We start from the raw sequence: 19,344 nt of genomic DNA, 5'->3' as shown, positions 1-19,344 counted from the left end.
AAATGTTAGCCATTATTCTTAACGTAATATAATCCAAAGTGACCATTGTGATGTAAAGAAGATCAAATAGGAGGAAGGAAGCCAAAGTGGAAGGCTGCAGCCAGGTTCTATCATAGAGTGAAGTGTGAACCCCATGCAGACAAAACCATGTCAGGTGAGGAACTGAGGGTCTAGGAATTTAAATAAGGCCAGGAGAAAAAGAGGAAACTGGAAATCTGGAAAGAGAGAGCTTTTGATTATTTTTTATTCAGTAATATCTCTAGTGAGTGCACAGAACTCTGCCTTAGGGGTGAATGGAATAATGTTGGAAGAAAAGACATGGTTCTTATAGGATGACGGGAACTGTGTGTGTGTGAGAGAAAGCCATAGTTGGATGCTGCTGGGGAGGAAACTGAGCCAGACGATGAGATTGGTTGGACTGCTGGTTGGGAGAAGGCTGGATTCAACCGCTCAAATTATCTGCCATTTATCTTAAACCCACTTCCATGTTGAAACTTCCTCTGTTAAGGCCACTGGGATCTTCAAGCCACCAGATCCAGTGGTCCACTCTTACTCCTTATTTTACCTAATTTATTAGTAAACTCACACTTGATGGTTTCCTCCTCCTTGAAAAACTGTGTTCGTTTTGCTTTCATGTCATCACTCACTCTTGATTCCTTTCTAGCTACATCGCTATACCTCACTATTACTTCTCAGTGTCCTCTGCTGAATTCTTCTCTTCCTGACCTCTAAATAGCAACATGCCTCCAGTCTTTTGTCTTCTCTGTTGACATTCATTCTTCAAGAGATGTCATCTAGTTTTCATTTATTTAAATACTATCTATATTCTGACCAGTCCACATTTTAAACTTATGGTTGAATCTCTCTTCTGTTTTATGTATCCACTGCTGTTCCACATTCTTCTATGCAAATACCAAACAGGCATTCCAACTTTAATACATTTAAAACTAAACTTCTGCTCCTCCCATGGTTGTCCACATCTCAGTAGACATCACCTCCATCTTTGCTCCCTTGCTCAGATCAAAGGTTTCTAAGATATCCTTGACATTTTATTTGCTTTCACATTTGCTATTCAATCGAACAGAAAATCCTGTTCACTTTACCTTCAAACTCTATCCCAACCTGACAGCTTCTGAGCACTGATGATCCTAGTTCAGGCCACCTTCCCATCTCATCTGGGTTTTTGATAATAGCCTCTTAACCAGTCTTTCCACTTCCTTCCTTGACCTACCCCCTACAGTGAGTTATGGCCATAACAGTCAAAGTGATCTCTTCAAACTAACTTAGACTTTGTCTCCAGTTTGGTCAGATGCCTGTTATGGTTTCCCACTGCATTCAGAGTAAAGGCCAGAGTCTTTACAGTAGCTTCCAAGACCCAGCGTCAACTGGCTATTTTGATGTCTCTGGATTCAATTCCTGCTATTCACCCAGTCTTCTTCTCCAAGAAAAGAAGCCGCTGTATTTTGTCAAACATGGCAGTCATACCCCTGAAGAAATGATGTCCTAGCTGTTTCTACTGTCAAGAATAGTCTTCTCCAGATACCCTTATGGCTCATTTTCTCATCTTCTTCAGAAATGTGCTTGAAAGCTTTTTCAGTGAGACCTTCTCTAAGGGTTGCTTAAAATTGTCTTGTTGTCATCCCCTGTTACCCTTGTCTGCCTTATTTAGAGTTCATGCTATTTGTGTCTGTTTCCCATTATTAGAATATAAGCCCCACGAGGATAGGGATTTTATGAGTTTGTTCACTGCTATATCCACAGGTCCTGGCACATAATAAAAGCTTAATAACTATTTGTTGACTTAATGAATTAACTTTGATGTAAACAGCTTAGAACGTGGGCTTTTTTTCACCCATGTCAAAGTAATTTCTTATCATGTGATTGGCTTGGAGGATATTTTAGGAGAGAGTGAGGAGAAGGCTGAAGATGAAAACATTGTGGCCATAAATCAGTGGGAGGGCTCCATTAAGGGGCAGGTAATGACAGCAATGCACTCATCTCACACACTAGTAAAGTAATTCTCAAAATCCTCCAAGCCAGGCTTCAGCAATACGTGAACCGTGAACTTCCAGATGTTCAAGCTGGTTTTAGAAAAGGCAGAGGAACCAGAGATCAAATTGCCAACATCTGCTGGATCATGGAAAAAGCAAGAGAGTTCCAGAAAAACATCTATTTCTGCTTTATTGGCTATGCCAAAGCCATTGACTATGTGGGTCACAATAAACTGTGGGAAATTCTGAAAGAGATGGGAATACCAGACCACCTGACCTGCCTCTTGAGAAACCTATATGCAGGTGAGGAAGCAACAGTTAGAACTGGACATGTAACAACAGACTTGTTCCAAATAGGAAATGGAGTACATCAAGGCTGTATATTGTCACCCTGTTTATTTAACTTATATGCAGAGTACATCATGAGAAATGCTGGGCTGGAATCAAGATTGCCAGGAGAAATATCAACAACCTCAGTTATGCTGGTGACACCACCCTTATGGCAGAAAGTGAAGAGGAACTAAAAAGCCTCTTGATGAAAGTGAAAGAGGAGAGTGAAAAAGTTGGCTTAAAGTTTAACATTCAGAAAACTTAACATTCAGATCACGGCATCTGGTCCCAATACTTCATGGGAAATAGATGGGGAAACAGTGGAAACAGTGTTGGACTTTATTTTTTGGGGGGCTTGAAAATCACTGCAGATGGTGACTGCAGCCATGAAATTAAAAGATGCTGACTCCTTGGAAGGAAAGTTATGACCAACCTAGATAGCATATTGAAAAGCAGAGACGTTCCTTTGCCAAGAAAGGTCTGTTTAGTCAAGGCTATGGTTTTTCCAGTAGTCATGTATGGATGTGAGAGTTGGACTGTGAAGAAAGCTGAGTGCCGAAGAATTGATGCTTTTGAACTGTGGTGTTGAAGAAGACTCTTGAGAGTCCCTTGGACTGCAAGGAGATCCAACCAGTCCATTCTGAAGGAGATCAACCCTGTGTGTTCTTTGGAAGGACTAATGCCGAAGCTGAAACTGCAATACTTTGGCCACCTCATGCAAAGGGTTGACTCATTGGAAAAGTCTCTGATGCTGGGAGGGATTGGGGGCAGGGGGAGAAGGGGATGACAGATGATGAGATGGCTTGATGGCATTAATGACTCGATGGACGTGAGTCTGAGTGAACTCCGGGAGTTGGTGATGGACAGGGAGGCCTGGCTTGCTGCAATTCATGGGGTCTCAAAGAGTCGGACACAACTGAGCAACTGAACTGAACTGTGTGAATGAAAGCAAAGGTAACGAATGGTGCAATGAGATAATGAATGTGAAGTCAAGTGGGTCTTAGGAAGCATCACTATGAACAAAGCTAGTGGAGGTGATGGAATTCCAGTTGAGCTATTTCAAATCCTAAAAGATGATGCTACACTCAATATGCCAGAAAATCTGCAAAACCCAGCAGTGGCCACAGGACTGGAAAAGGTCAGTTTTCATTCCAATCCAAAGGAAAGGCAACACCAAAGAATGCTCAAACTACTGCACAATTGCACTCATCTCACACGCTAGCAAAGTAAAGCTCAAAATTCTCCAAGCCAGGCTTCAACAGTATATGAACTGTAAACTTCCAGATGTTCAAACTGGAGTTAGAAAAGGCAGAGGAACCAAAGATCAAATTGTCAACATCTATTGGCTCATTGAAAAAGTGAGAGAGTTCCAGAAAAAGATCTACTTCTGTTTTATTGACTACACCAAAGCCTTTGATTGTGTGGATCACAACAAACTGTGGAAAATTCTTAAAGAGATGGGAATACCAGACCACCTGACCTGCTCCTGAGAAATCTGTATGCAAGTCAAGAAGCAACAGTTAGAACTGGACATGGAACAACAGACTGGTTCCAAATCGGGAAAGGAGTATGTCAAGGCTGTATATTGTCACCCTGCTTATTTAATTTACATACAGAGTACATCATGTGAAATGCTGGGCTGGATAAATCACAAGCTGAAATCAAGATTGCTGGGAGAAATATCAATAACCTCAGATATGCAGATGACACCACCCTTATGGCAGAAAGTGAAGGAAAACTAAAGAGCCTCTTGATGAAAGTGAAAGAGGAGCGTGAAAAAGTTGGCTTAAAACTCAACATTCAGAAAACTAAGATCATGACATCCGGTCCCATCACTTCATGGCATATAGATGGGGAAACAATGGAAACTTTGTTGAGAGACTTATTTTCTTGGGCTCCAAAATCACTGCAGATGGTGACTGCAGCCATGAAATTAAAAGACGCTTGCTCCTTGGAAGAAAAGTTATGACCAACCTAGCTAGCATATTAAAAAGCAGAGACAGTACTTTTCCAACAAATGTCTGTCTAGTCAAAGCTATAGTTTTTCCAGTAGTCATGTATGGATGTGAGAGCTGGACCATAAAGAAAACTGAATGCTGAAGAATTGATGCTTTTAAACCGTAGTGTTGGAGAAGACTCTTGAGAGTCTCTTGGACTGCAAGGAGATCCAACCAGTCAGTCCTAAAGGAAATCAGTCCTGAATATTGATTGGAAGGACTGAATCTAAAACTGAAACTCCAATACTTTGGCCACCTAATGTGATTCACTGACTTATTGGAAAAGACCCTGATTCTGGGAAAGACTGAAGGGAGGATGGGAAGGGGATGTCAGAGGATGAGATGGATGGATAGCATCACCAACTCGATGGACATGCATTTGAGCAAGCTTCGGGAATTGGTGATGGACAGGGAAGACTGGCCTGCTGCAGTCTATGGGGTCACAAAGAGTTGGACATGACTGAGTGACTGAACTGAACAGAATGAGTGAAGCACCGATACCTGCTTTGCTTAACTTTGCAGTTAAGAAAGAGGTTTTAGAGCAAGGTGGCTAAGAGTGAGGTACTTTGGAGTCAGCAGATCTGGACTTGCTTCAATCACTGTTTCTGACTTCCTAGCTGTGGGGCTTTGGTAAACCACAGTTTTCTCATCTCTCAAATGAAGATTATAATAGAGCCATCATCATAGTTGCTGTGGCTCCCCTGGTGGCTCAGATGATAAAGAATCTGCCTGCAATGCAGGAGACCGGGGTTTAATCCCTGAGTTGGGAAGATCTCCTGGAGAAGGGAATGGCAACCTACTCCAGTATTCTTGCCTGGAGAATCCCATGGACAGAAGAGCCTGGTGGGCTACAGTCCATGGGGTCACAAAGAGTTGGACACGACTGAGACTAACACTTTCACTTTTTCATAGTCGTCGTGAGAGTAAAGTGAGATAATGCATGTCTGAGACTTAATAAGGCTCTGATATGTATTAAGTACTTAAAAACATGTTGACTATTATTATCATTACTCTAGGGAGTAAAATTCTTGACCTGTTATATAACTTTCCAGCTGTGCAAATCTGGTAAGGGGAATTGTGAAACAGGAAAACACTCCTAATTTTTGCAATTCTTTGTCCTCTGAAATGTGAGAGGTGATTACTTCACTTTGATTTGCCTAGGGGTTATTTCACACATTAGGGTTGTTGACAGTGAAATAAAAGTTAGCAGGCATTTCGTGTTTAACTCTGCTTTACCCGTTTAAAGGCATCAAGCCATAGTTCTCGTGCTTGAATCTGGCATTCATTTGCTTCATGTACCACCAGTCAGAGATGACTGTCGGTAAGGTGTTCTTGAGGAATGTTTCAAATCGAGTGATAAACAGCATGTCCCATGGATAGCCTTCATCCCAGACCCGGCTCATCACCCAGGAGCCACTTCGGGAGCTGATGATGACCTTGAAAAACACCAATTCAACTGTTAACGTGGTGACTGTTTGTAGTGGATATGCCTCTCAGATCTGCCTTTAGGAATGGAGTTATTACACCACTGCTGGCAGTGCCCAGAAGGCAGCCTTCAGCTCTCAGCCCTCTTTGGGAGTTGCTTTGGTGAAGAGGGGGCCTCCCCCAACATCTTATAATCTTTTTGGATCCCCTGCATTCAGTGACCGGTTGAGGGAGGAAGACAAAGACCTAGCGTCTCTCAATTTGTCTCACCCTCTCCTTCCCCTGCTGTGTCCACAAATCCATTCTCTCCATCTGTATCTTTATTCCTGCCCTGCAAATAGGTTCATCTGTACCATTTTTCTAGATTCCATATATATGTTTCAATATATGATATTTGTTTTTTTTTTTCTTTCTGACTTATTTCACTCTGTATAACATGCTCCAGGTGCTCTGTGATGACCTAGAGAGGTGGGATGGGGGTGGGATGAGAGGGAGGCTCAAAAGGGAGGCAATATATGTAAATAAAAATAAACGTCTATACTGGTAAAAAAAATTTTTTTGACCCAGCCTCTCACTTCAACTAGGGACAATTCAGAAGGATTATCCTAGCTTCAGAGTAAATAAAGGAAAACTTCTTTCCCTTCCCTCAGTGGTATTCATCCAGAGAGCACTCCCAAATAAACTTCCTGCACTATAACCTATATCTTAGGATCAACACCTGTCAAATCATTTCTGTGGTATTTTCATCTTTTAGCCAAATCTTCTCTGGTGTAGGTGACCAATAACTGAGTACTGGTCATATTTCTTCTAGTGCTTGTCTGATGATCCCACTGGTTTTGGAAGAACTTATTGGACACATTAGACACCAAACATCCCAAAGAATCAGCTTGTTGAATGACATCATTCCAGCTGATGTTCTGCCTTTGCCGCATCAAGCTATTTAAAATCCCACCTGTTACCAAAGGGCATTGAGCTATATGAACTGCTACTTACTTTTTGCATCAAGGACTCTGCCCTCCCCAATTTCTTTCACACTTTTCAAATGGTATTAAAGATAGTTCCCTGAGTATCAGGGAGGCATACTTTTTCGGCTATGTGGCTGAGTTCTGAGGCGATGTCACAGCCCGAGTTCCCCAGACCAATCACCAGGACTCGCTTCCCCTTGAAGATTCCTGGTTCTTTATAGTCCCGGCTGTGGAAACATGTGCCTTTAAAAAGTTTTATTCCTGAGTGAAAAAGTGGAAAACATATGAATTATTTTGATTTTCACTTAAAAAAACTGCTATAACAGAGCTTGTTAGTGAATACGGTTGCAGTAATAGGAATTTTAACACTTAAACTATATCAGATACAGTATATCTAATTGTATAGATATATGTGCTCAGTCATGTCCAGCTCTTTGCGACCCTATGGACCATAGCCTACCAGGCTCCTCTATCCATGGGACTCTCCAGGCAAGAATACTGGAGTGGGTTGCCATGCCCTCCTCCAGGGGATCTTCCTGACCCAGGGAATGTACCTGCATCTCCTGCATTGGCAGGCAGATTCTTTTACCACTGAGCTGCCTGGGAAGCCCACTAGATACAAGAAAAGCATATTTTAATTTAATGTGTACTTTTATAAACTATACTTTTGTATACATAAGAAAGACATCATCAAGGTTATTTCTTCATGCAAGATGTATGGATGGCAGCGTAAACGTTGGCCTTACCTGGAAAGGACTCTTTAGGTATGTTGGGGTACACATGATGTCCAGAACAAATCATTACAGCATCAAAGACAGCTGATTCCTTTTTACCATCTTTTTCAGTGATAACATCCCATTGGCCAGTGGTTGAGAAATCAGGACGCTTATTTACACTGGATACAATTGTCTAAGAGAAACACAGAAAGATAATCTTTATTCAATGCCAAAAGGCAGATTTGGCACCAACATCATCAAATAGTATGAAGAAAATCCTTAATAGTGCCTTAGGAAAAATACTTAATTCATTGTGAAGGTGTATATTATAAATTCAAAATTTCTTTTTAATAAGTCAAAGCATAAAATGATCTGTATGAGTTTAAAAAATATTTATTCATTTTTGGCTGTGCTGCATCTCTGTTGCTTCACAGGCTTTCTCTAGTTGCAGTGAGTGGGGGCTACTCTCCTGTTATGGGGTGAGTGCTTCTCATTGTGGTGGTGGCTTTTGTTGCAGAGCACAGGCTCTAGGGGGTGTAAATTTCAGTAGTTGTGGTGCAGAGTGTAGGCTCAGTAGTTGTAACTCTCAGGCTTAGTTGCACGTGGCACAGGGGATCTTCCTGGACCAGGGATCAAACCAGTGTCTCTTGCATTGCAAGGCAGATCCTTATCCACTGGACCACTAGGGAAGCCCCTATCTATATGTGTGTGTGTGTGTGTGTGTGTGTGTGTGTTTAAATCCCCACATAGTTCCTTGTGTATGACCAGTATTCTCTGCAGTACGAAAGTGATTCATTTTTGGGTTCTGACGATTGAAATATAGTTTACAAGAGGCAGGTAGCCCATGTAGTAAATAATCTGGTGGCCAATAATTTACATAGTAACAGCAATTTTCTAACGTATTTCTTTAGCCATTTTATTTTTTTTAAACTGCTTTAAAGCCTTTATTTGATCTTCAGAATAATATACATAGTTGCTTCATTTTATATATGAAATGGAGACTTAAAGAAGTTAAATAATGTGCATAAAATCCAATAACTAGGTTCAAAATTTAAATATAGGTCCTTGATTCTACAGCTGTTTCTCCCACTGACTTTCCAATTTCATTCTTTAGGCGGTTCATATTTTGGTCAAGACACAGAGTTTACATGAAATAGATCCTGTGAAAATATAGCATTTTTTTTACTCTCATCCTTTTGCTATGTGTTTGAAGTTAAATTTACACTTGACTAAAAGTCAGCCAAGGAAGCTGATCTCAGTCATAGTGCGGGCTACATGATGTGGAAGGTACTATTTAGGACTGTTTTCTTCCAAAGGACAGGAAACACCCAACCCTGACTTGGTAACATTTCTGAGGCAGGCTCACTCAAGTGACAACATGCTTTTCTTTTTCTTCTGTGTCCCAGTCATACCGTGCTGTTTCTTAACAAAGTAAGAGAATGAGCTGGACTGAGAAGTGAAGGCAGAGTTAAAAGCGCTTGCAGGGTTGTTGTTCTATTGCATTTCTCTCTGTAGGTTTGAAGATGATGCCAACTGGCCAAGAGTTACAAGTTTCCTCCCCAAATGAATCATGTAACTTTCACTATTTCATAACATGGACACTCCCCATAAATTGGAACAGATGGCTTCTCGGGGGAAAATTTCCATAAACAATATCAAGGGATATAAGGGAGAAAGAAATGAGGCCATAGTGTCTATTACAGTAGGCCTTCAAGAAAGGAGGATTCTATTTTTTTTTTTTTTTTAACTTTGTACTTGTGTGGTCATTGAGTTTTGTGAAGATGCACTGATATTAAACACTATCAGGGTTTTGTCATTATTGGAGTGAAACTAACCCTGCAGCTTCCTTAATGGTCTCTTTACTAGATTAAGAAGGCTACCTTTCTCAGATCATCAAAACATAGAAAGACTTTCCAACTTTGCCAAATGATCATAGAATCATATGGCGTCTCAGCATTAGAAATTAAGAGCTACTCTCTAGTTGTGGCATGAAGGCTCCTCATTGTGGCAGCTTCTCCTGTTGCAGAGCACGGGCCCTAGGGCATGCAGACTTCAGTAGTTGTGGCATGTGGGCTCAGTAGTTGCAACTCTTGGGCCTAACTTCCCCTTGTATGTGGGATCTTCCCCGACCAGAGATTGAACTGGTGTGCATTGCAAGGCAGATTCTTATCTACTGGACCTCCAGGAAAGCCCTTATCTATATGTTTTATTAAATTTTATTTCCACGTGGTTCCTTGTGTATGACCAGTATTCTCTGCAGTATAAGAGTGATTCCTTTTGGAGCTCTGACAATTGAATTATAGTTTACAAGAGCCACGTAGAACATGTAGTAAATACTCTGGTGGCCAATAACTTTTGTAGTAACAGCAATTTCCTAATGTACTTCCTTGTCATTTTATTTTGAATGTTATTGTCTCAAAATGAAAGATATCATCTATATCCAGAGTGTAAGTTCTCATATTTTAGTATGCTTAAGGATCACCTAGAAAATCTTTCTTATTTTCTGACATAAACATTTAAGCTTATAATTTTCATAAAAGTTTCTGTGCTCTCTACTTTCCATAAATATTGATATATCAAAATTAAATAATCATTTAGCTCTAAATATTTAAAAACTTCCCCTGCAATTTCTTTTTTTGACCTGTAAATTGTTTAGGAATAATGAGTTCTTAATTTATAAATTCATGTTTACCCAAGAATTTTTCTCTTTGCTCTTATTTCTAAGTTTATGGCATTTTGATTCAAGAACTATGTGTAGTTAAAAATTTCCTGTGGCGGATTCATGTTGATGTATGGCAAAACCAATACAATATTGTAAAATAATTAACCTCCAATTAAAATAAATAAATTTGTATTAAAAAAATAAAAAACAAAAATAAAAAAATAAGTAAAAAAAAATTCCTACATATTCTTAAGAGGAATGTATGCTCTCTAAATCTAGGGTCAAAGAAGCCATACTATTAAAATTGCTTACAATTGAGAAAGAGATAGTGAAAGGAACAAATGGGGATCTTGTAATAAATATAGAATTCCTCACAGTTATGCCCCCAATAAGTTTTTTTTTGTTAATAATATCTTACCTTAAATTGTATGTATTTCAGGAGGTTCTTTTCTTTGGCAAACATAGTAATATATTCCTGGAGCTTGCTGTTATGCATAAAGTTAGGAAAATCATCAGGAAATGGGAAGTCTGGAAAACATGTCATCTCTTTGGAAGAGTTGGTAAAGACTGACTGATAAATGCTGGCCCTGCCTTCCTCTACATGGTCCTGTGAAAGAAACATTTTAAATGGATCAGAGTTTGTAAATGAGTATATTTATCATGGTCAGGACTAGTCCCAAATAATTATCACTCATTTTTGGTTGGTCTTTTCCAAAAGTAAATGCAATAAGATGAGGCATAAATTAACTTCACTTAAATTATTTGATGATAATCAAAGGAACTTAGAATGTGAAACGAATCACCAGTCCAGGTTCAATGCATGATACTGGATGCTTGAGGCTGGTGCACTGAGATGACCCAGAGGGATGGTACGGGAAGGGAGGAGGGAGGGGGGTTCAGGATGGGGAACACATGTGCACCTGTGGCGGATTCATGTTGATGTATTGCAAAACCAATACAATATTGTAAAGTAATTAGCCTCCAATTAAATAAATTTATATTAAAAAAGAAAAATATATCTTTATTCACATCTTTTCTAAGGTAAGGGAAATAGAGTCTCAATTTCATCATGTCCTTTTAAGAACATATAACTGGATTAATTTTGTTGCTTTGAACCATTAATTACAGTGATAGTATTTCCCAAAATTTACCTGTGCATGATTTCAATATGCCAGCTCATGAGCATGGACAGGCAATGTGATGTATACATGCAATGGAACATTATTCAGCCTTAAGAAGAAAGGAAGGTCTGATACATGCCGTGATATGCATTAACACTGAGGACATATGCTGAATGAAGTAGGCCAGTCACAAAAAGACAATTTCTGTATGATTCCATTTTTCTGAGATACCCAGAGTGATCATGTTCACAGAGACTAAGAGAGTGGTGGTGGCTTGAGGCCAGGGAGAGGGAGGAATTGAGAGTTAAATTGTTTAATTTCTGCAGAGTTTTACTTTGGGAAGATTAAAATGTTTTGGAGAGGGATGGTGGTATGATTGTATGATGACGTCAATGAACTTAATGCCACAGAAGTGGACACTTTAAAATAGCTACCTGGTAAATTTTTATTGTGGTTTATTTACCACAGTGAAAAAAATTTTTTTTTCACTGAATAAAGAAAGGAATAAAAAAAGGAATAAGGGGAAAGGGGAACAGCGACAGAAAAGGAGATTACTTAAATCCTAAGCATTATTCTTTGGGCTAAAGTTCTGAAATTAACATAGGTCCATCTATGCTATGGTTATTCCAGTAGTCATGTATGGATGTGAGAGCCATAAAGAAAGCTGAGGATAGAAGAACTGATGCTTTTGAACTGTGGTGTTGAAGAAGACTATTGAGAGTTCCTTGGACTGCAAGGAGATGAAACTAGTTAATCCCAAAGGAAATCAGTCCTGAATATTCATTGGAAGGACTGATGCTGAAGCTGAAGCTCCAATATTTTGGCCACCTGATATGAAGAACTGAGTCATTGGAAAAGACCCTGATGCTGGGAAGGATTGAAGGCAGAAGGAGAAGGGGATGACAGAGGATGAGATGGTTGGATGGCATCACTGACTCAGTGGACATGAGTCTGAGCAAGTTCCGGGAGTTGGTGATGGACAGGGAACCCTGGCATGCTGCAGTCCATAGGGTCACAAAGATTCAGACACGACTGAGCGACCAAACTGGCATGTTAGAAAGATTGAGCAAAACTCCGAGGGCAGAGGGAACTTGTTTTCACATTTGAAATTCTGGTAAGATATCACTTCAAAGGCTCCCCAAAACAACCTGGGTTGGGGAGGGTTGACACTGAAGAGTCAAGTAGCAGTGATTAGGAAGAGGTAACATGATTAAGAAAAGCTCAGACCTTAGTTTAGCTCTTTTGAACTCATTCAGTTTGAATAAAACATAAGAGTTCCTGTTCCCAAAGGGGATGCAGAAGTCATCTGAGTCTCTTAGTAGCTAGTTTGCCAGAGAGTTGCCAAGGGCTGGGGGCCAGCTAGGTGGCATTTTAGTAGAGCTGAAGAATGGACCATTTGGGTCAGGGACTCAGTGAGCAAACTGCACCTGGTAAGTGGAGTCTGTTCAGCTAGGAGGTTCATCAGCCCCTGACAGCTGAGGGAGGACAGTTGCAGGTTCATTAACTGGCTTTTGGTTGAAGATTACTGAAGGATAGGCATGAAGGGTAATCATCTACAATAGGAACATCAGGAGACCAGATGATTCAGAGGACAGCCCAAGACTGGGTTTGAATTTGGGAAACTTTGGCTTTGCTTCACCACAAGGTCATATAAGTTCTATTTCTGCATAAGCCCAGAGACAATTTTAGAAAGAGCTGAGGGACAAGGAAGGGAAGCTAAAAGACTGAGCATTGCTCCTAAAGAGACCTACAGATTAAGCTGTGCCAAATGGGGTACTCCTTGGGTCTTAGCATGATTTTATGTGTTTCTCTATGTAATTCTGGATATTTGTCTTGTCCTATTTATGCTAGATGTCAAAGAGTGACCTGAACACTTAGTAGTCTAGTATTACAGAAAAAACATTTCAAAATATTAAGAACTCACCAGAGAAAATGGGAGAGGATCTCCCTGGACAGAGTGAGAGTTTTAAGTTTGGCTGACATGCTTCACTCAAGAATTTCATATTTTCCCTCAACTGGTAAAATGAGCTATATGGTAGACAGACTTTTAAGAATGACCCTTAGTGTATCTCATCCTTGTGTAGTCATTTGCCCTTTGAGTATGGATGAAATCTGTAAATATTATATCACTCCTCTGACTATGTTGTTAAGTATTATTGAATCACATTGTCCCTTTACAAGCAGAGTTTTCTCTAGCTGGTATCAGAAGTCAGAGGTTCAAAACATGAGGGGAATTCAGCTGGTTCCTGGTTTTGAAGATGGAGAGAGACATATGCCAAGCAATACTGGCAGCCTTTAGGAGTTGAAAGGAATCCCATTTACAGCCAGCAAGGAAACAAAGACCTTAATCTTGAAAAAACAAGGAACTGAATTCAGCCACCATCCTGTAGTGTGCAGATTCTTTCCATGTGCTTCCAGATAAGAGCCCAGCCCAGGCAGCACCTAATTTTTGACCTCATGAAACCCTAACCAAAGAACCTAGCTGAACTATGCTGTACTTCTGATCTGTGTAAGTGAAAAGTGAAAGTGAAGTGGCTCAGTCGTGTCCGACTCTTTGCAACCTCATGGACTGTAGCCCACTAGGCTCCTCCGTCCATGGTATTTTCAAGGCAAGAGTACTGAAATGGGTTGCCATTTCCTTCTCCAGGGGATCTTGCCAACCCAGGGATCAAGCCCGGGTCTCCTGCATTTTAGGCAGACTCTCTTACCATCTGAGCCACCAGGGAAGTCCACTGATCTGGGCAACTGAGAGTAATAAAGAAATATTTTTAGCTGCTTTGCTGCTGCTGCTGCTGCTAAGTTGCTTCAGTTGTGTCTGACTGTGCGACTCCATAGATGGCAGCCCACCAGGCTCCCCCATCCCTGGGCTGCTTTAGTTTGTGGTAATTTCCTATGCAGAAATAGAAAACTAATACAAAGTCCAAGGTAAAGTTTTGGAGCAAGGCAAAGTTGAGGAAAATTATGTAACAGCAAAGGAGGAATTTTATATACTAAAATGATGCAAACCCTTGAGACAGATTTGAGGTGCTTTTGCAGTTTGGGCTGTTCCAGGATAATGAATTTCCCTAGCAATGCAGAGCTGATTGGTGTTTAGTTTTTCTTAGGTTCCCCAAGGGCCATGGTTACTGAAAAGGAGTTGCAGCATCAGCTAATCACATCGTCTGTGACTTGCTATTAAAAAAAAATATATATGTCATGAACATCTTATTGTTCCTATTTGGTATTATAGTGTATCTCAGAGTCCATGTGTATAGACTGATCCTTTTAAGTTGATCATATGAGAAGTTCATAAGAGAATGACTAAGATCGTAAATGACATTTTCAAGTATAATTATTTGGGGGGGGGGCAAATGATCAAAAAAGAACCAAATCTTGCTTATCTATGGAAGTAGCTTTATCTATCTTTTTAAAATTACTAAAGTAACTCAGACTTCTGATTACATATGAAAGATTATGCAGATGTATTTAACTCTTCTTCCTCTAAACTTGGGTTTCCCAGGTGGTGCTATTGGTAAAGAACCTTCTTCCCAATGCAGGAGATACAGGAGACCTAGGTTCAGTTCTAGAGTTGGGAAGATCCCCTGGAGTTTGAAATGGCAACCCACTCCAGTATTCTTGCCTGGAAAATTCCATGGACAGAAGAGCCTGATAGGCTACAGTCCATAGGCTTGCAAAGAGTCAGACACGACTGAAGTGACTTAGCATGCACACACCCCTAAAATTACTGTAAAGGTATCAGAGGTATAAACTCACAGGGAAAAAAGGAAAAAAAAAGTGAAAGCAAACAAGAAACAAAAACAATATTTTGAAAGTAGAGCACAGATGGATGAGTGATAACTGACTTACCAGATCAAAGAAAGCGGAAAGTTAAGAATGTGGTAAGCTGCTTCAGCTGTGTCTGATTCTTTGCGACCCTATGGACCATAACCCACCAGGCTTCTCTGTCCATGGGATTTTCCAGGCAAGAATACTGGAGTGGGTTGTCATTCCCTCCTTCCAGGGATCTTCCTGACCCAGGAATCTAATCAGCATCTCTTATGTCTCCTGCATTGGCAGGAGGTCTTTACAACTAGTGCCACCTGGGAAGCCTGAAAGTTTAGACTAGATCTAATCAAACAGGAATCCAGATCAAACAGTGATCTTGTAAGATTCAAGGTCTACAGTCTTTTACTTCATATATTTTAATTTCATAGAAAACTGCCAAGGAGGTACTCTCATATACTCTTCTAAAATGAGAGAATAAAAAAATAGTAGGAAGATAAAGTTTTCAGAAAACAGGGTTACCCAGGATAATAGCAGTGTGGTTAGCCTAGAGAAGGGAAACAATCCAGAAGAGTGTCTTTAAGAGACAGTTAAGAGAAGAATTAAGCCAGTGAAACACCTCATGTATTTAACTGTTCAGAGGAGAGTCAAAATTATGTGGGAGAGGTTGGGGAGTGAAATAGAATAGCATTGTAAAATTAAATCAACAAAGACCACAAGGCAGTTACTAACTCCAGTGAAAATGAAAAGTTAATCAAGAAAGAAAGTATAATCAGAATCCACTAAGCAGCTTAGCAATGATATTTACATGGTTGTAATAATATAGACATGAAGGTTAATTAAAAAAAAAGAATGATATGACTATAGGAATAAGAGAAAATGGAAAATTTTGTAAATGAATCTGTTCCAAAAATTCTAAGGGATTATTGTTTTTATGTAGCACCAGTCAAAATAAATTGTATAAATGCAGAGAAAATTACAAGAAATGAATAAAAAATGAACATGATAAAACACAGAATTTAAATTCAGCCTAAAGAGGCTACGTATTAGAGTAAGAGGAGATCCAGGGTTACCTGATTTTCTGACTTTTCAAAAGAAGACATTTCCTTAGATTTTTATGTGAAATATCCTGGTTTTAAAATAATGGACTGAAATTAAAAACATAGATCAAATAAAATGGACCAGCTTTAGTGTGAAAAGAGCCAAGCCAGTCTGCTAACCCTACTACATATATAAACTATTGATTTTTGTCTGGCAATTTTGTGATCATGCACCTCATTGAATTATCTTATTTTTTATAACCATTTTCCAATTGATATCCTTCATGGTATAAAATCAGATAGTTAGCAGTTGATAATTTTTCATCCGTTCTATTTTCTCTGTTTTAAGTTATCAATCATTTGTCTTACTGAGTCCAAACTTCTAAAAGAATATTAATTAATTGATCTTTAAGAAAGAACTTAATTTCCTGGAGGCAGTATTTTCCATCTTTATTTTGTTATAAATTTCTATTTTATTGTCAACTGAGGATTTCATTTTACTTACATACTTTTTCAAAAAATTTGAGTATTTTTTGATTTAAGAATCAGTTTTAGAAATGTTCCATTGGCACTTGAAAATAAGGCATATTTCATCTTTTTAAAATACAGGGTTTGTTGTATATCAACTAATGACAGACCAAAGTGCAAGATGCAATGCTTGCTAAGTTACTGTTTGACCAACTCTATAATCCGTAAAAACCAAAAACAAACAGAAAACAACTGTGTAAATATTAGTCAGTTCATAAGATTGCATTTTCAAATTTAAAGAGTCAAAAAAACTCTAAAAGGGACTCCAAAGAAAAACATTTTTTCTTTCCTTAAAAAAATGAACATTGTTTTCTATACACACCCATGGCGGATTCATGTTGATGTATGGCAAAACCAATACAGTATTGTAAAGTAAAATAATAAAATGAAATAAAATTAACATATAGGTTAAAAAAATTAACATTGTTTTCTATCTGAAATGGTTTTCCCTTTGATGAAAGATCAAACTGTAGATCTCTTTGTAGAGTTGCTAGTTCATAATGAAAAGCACTGAGCACTAGAAATTTAATTAGGGCTCATATAACTCAAAGATGTCAGGCCCCTAGATTACACATTTTTAGTGTCATATTAGAATATTCCAATCATATTAAAAGCCAATGTGTCTGAGGCCTTGCTATTGAAAAGTAATTCAGTGGTAGATTAGTTGCCAAATCTGCATCAGAAAGCAATGTGATTTTGAAATATGATGAGAGTTTTCTATTATTCCCTTGGGTTGTTGACTCTGCTAGTGTGCATGTGGGATGCGAAGGTGGAGGAATTCACAGCTTTGGATGAGTTGAGGATGCTTGACAGTGATTATAGTCAACACAAGGAGAGACTAAATATTAAAGATCAAATTGATACATAGGCTAGAAAAAAAATCAGAGGAAGTGAACAAAGGATTGCATGCCCAGAAAAAGGAGACTTTATTCATGATACTTCAGGCCAAAATCCAGGAAATTTGTTGACATGTTGTTTGTGGAACTCCTGAGAAAGACCTTCTCCCTAGACCTGCAGCCTAGTCATAAAGTATTTTCTCAATGATCAAAGCAGGTGAGGCAAATACATCATTCTGCCTTTAGATCTGGGTTAGAAGAAGGAACTATTAATAGAAGGACCTAAGAAAGTGCTGTAGGAGAAAGCTACAAAAGCTTGAATTATGTGCACATTCCTTTTTTTAATTTAATTTGGCTGCATTATGCAGTACACAAAATCTTAATTCCCCGACCAAGGATTGAACCCATGGCCCCTGCATTGGAAACGTGGATTCTTAAACACTGGACTGCCAGGGAAGTCCCTGAAGTTTTATTATTATTATATTATTTTTTACACTTATCTAATGATTGGATCTTAGAAAATGTAAAATGCTGACTTTTTAAACTAACTGTAATGAAAATACAAAATTTAACTTGATTTTATAGTATAGTCCTGTAATGTGATTTCTAGGTATACTGCTACAGACTCATAGAAGTATTTGAGAAACACTGCAAGTCACAGTATCATTTGCATCTTCAAGTCCTCCCACAGAGGTGAAATAATTAGGGAATTCTGAATAATCAACTTTATTAGTTTCATGCGGCTACTATAATAAGTTACCACAAACCTGAGAGCTTAAAGCAACAGGAATCTATTCCCTCATGATTCCACAGGCCAGGAGTTGAAAACCAGCATCACCGGGCCTAAGTCAAAGTGTTGGCAAGGCCAAGTCCATTCCAGAGGCTCTAGGGGAGATTCATTGTCTCTTCCCGCTCCTGCTGGATGCCAGCATTCCTTGGCTTTTTTTTAGCACCTGGGGACTACCTGTATTCTTGACTAATGTCTCCTTCTCAGTCATAGCATAGCATCTTTGTGTCTCTCTTTCTGATAAAGTCATATTCCCTTTTTTCTTTTGTTTCTGTGTGTCAAAACTCCCTTTGCCTTTCTCTCTCTTCTCTTTTAAAGTTTATTTTATTTTCTGGCTGTGTCAGGTCTTAGTTGTGGTATGTGGGATCTTTCATTGAGGTGTGTGGGCTTAGTTGCCCCAGGGCCGGCATGTAGGATATTTCATTTCCTGACCAGGGATTGAACCCATGAAATGTGGATTCTTAACCACTGGACCACCAGGGAAGTTTCATGCCATAATCTAAAATAATCTCATCATCTCAAGATTATTAATCATACCTGTAAATATCTTCTTTTCCCCTCATTAGGAATATTTACAGGTTCTAGGATCAGGACCTGATATCTTTGAGGGGCCCATTATTTGAATAGCCTATCACAGTCCACTGTCAGGCCACTAAGGATTCACATTTATCCCACAGGTCAAATACATTCACTTCATCTCAGCATCTCCAAAGTCTCAATCCACTGCAGCAAAAAATCAGGTTCAAAATCTCACTTATATATCATCAGCTCAATAATTCTAAATCTCATTGTCTAAACTATCTGAATCAGGTATCAAAGTGACTCAGTGTAATTCACCCTGGGACAGAATTCTGTATTTCTGGACCCGTCAAGCTAGAAAATAAATTATCTTATTTCAAAATACAATGATGGGACAGTCATAGAGTACCAATAATAAACATTCTCATTCCAAAAGGGAGAAAATGGAAGGAAAAAAAAGGAATCATCAGTCCCAAGCAATTTTGAAATCCAGAAGGGTAAGTTTCATTAGGTTTGAAGTTCTGGGAAATAAGCATTTGTGCCTCAAGGCTCCAGCTTCTGGGTTTGAGGTTCCATCCTCTGGGGTAATTTTTCTTTTTCTTGAAGAGTACCTCATGCTTGCAGGTGAGTAGTTTATCCCTCCATGATGCTAAGTTCAAATTTTA

At 39.1% G+C, this 19,344-nt stretch overlaps 1 protein-coding gene across 6 annotated transcripts in view; it reads right to left on the bottom strand.

The window, feature by feature from the left end:
• FMO3 (flavin containing dimethylaniline monoxygenase 3) overlaps nt 1-19,344 on the bottom strand; it is a 30,390-nt gene that overhangs the window by 8,389 nt on the left and 2,657 nt on the right. For all 6 annotated transcript variants that reach the window (XM_060396475.1, XM_060396474.1, XM_060396473.1 and 3 more), the window contains exons 3-6: nt 10,505-10,693; nt 7,455-7,617; nt 6,827-6,969; nt 5,555-5,754 (exon numbers count right to left, since the gene is read on the bottom strand). In XM_060396475.1, coding sequence (XP_060252458.1) covers nt 5,555-5,754; nt 6,827-6,969; nt 7,455-7,617; nt 10,505-10,693 — 695 coding nt within the window. The remainder of the gene's footprint in view (nt 1-5,554; nt 5,755-6,826; nt 6,970-7,454; nt 7,618-10,504; nt 10,694-19,344) is intronic.

Source organism: Ovis aries, chromosome 12 (assembly GCF_016772045.2).
Source record: "Ovis aries strain OAR_USU_Benz2616 breed Rambouillet chromosome 12, ARS-UI_Ramb_v3.0, whole genome shotgun sequence".
NCBI lineage: Eukaryota > Metazoa > Chordata > Mammalia > Artiodactyla > Bovidae > Ovis > Ovis aries.
The sequence above is the reverse complement of the archived record's forward strand: the minus strand, read 5'-3'. Positions and strand labels throughout refer to the sequence as shown.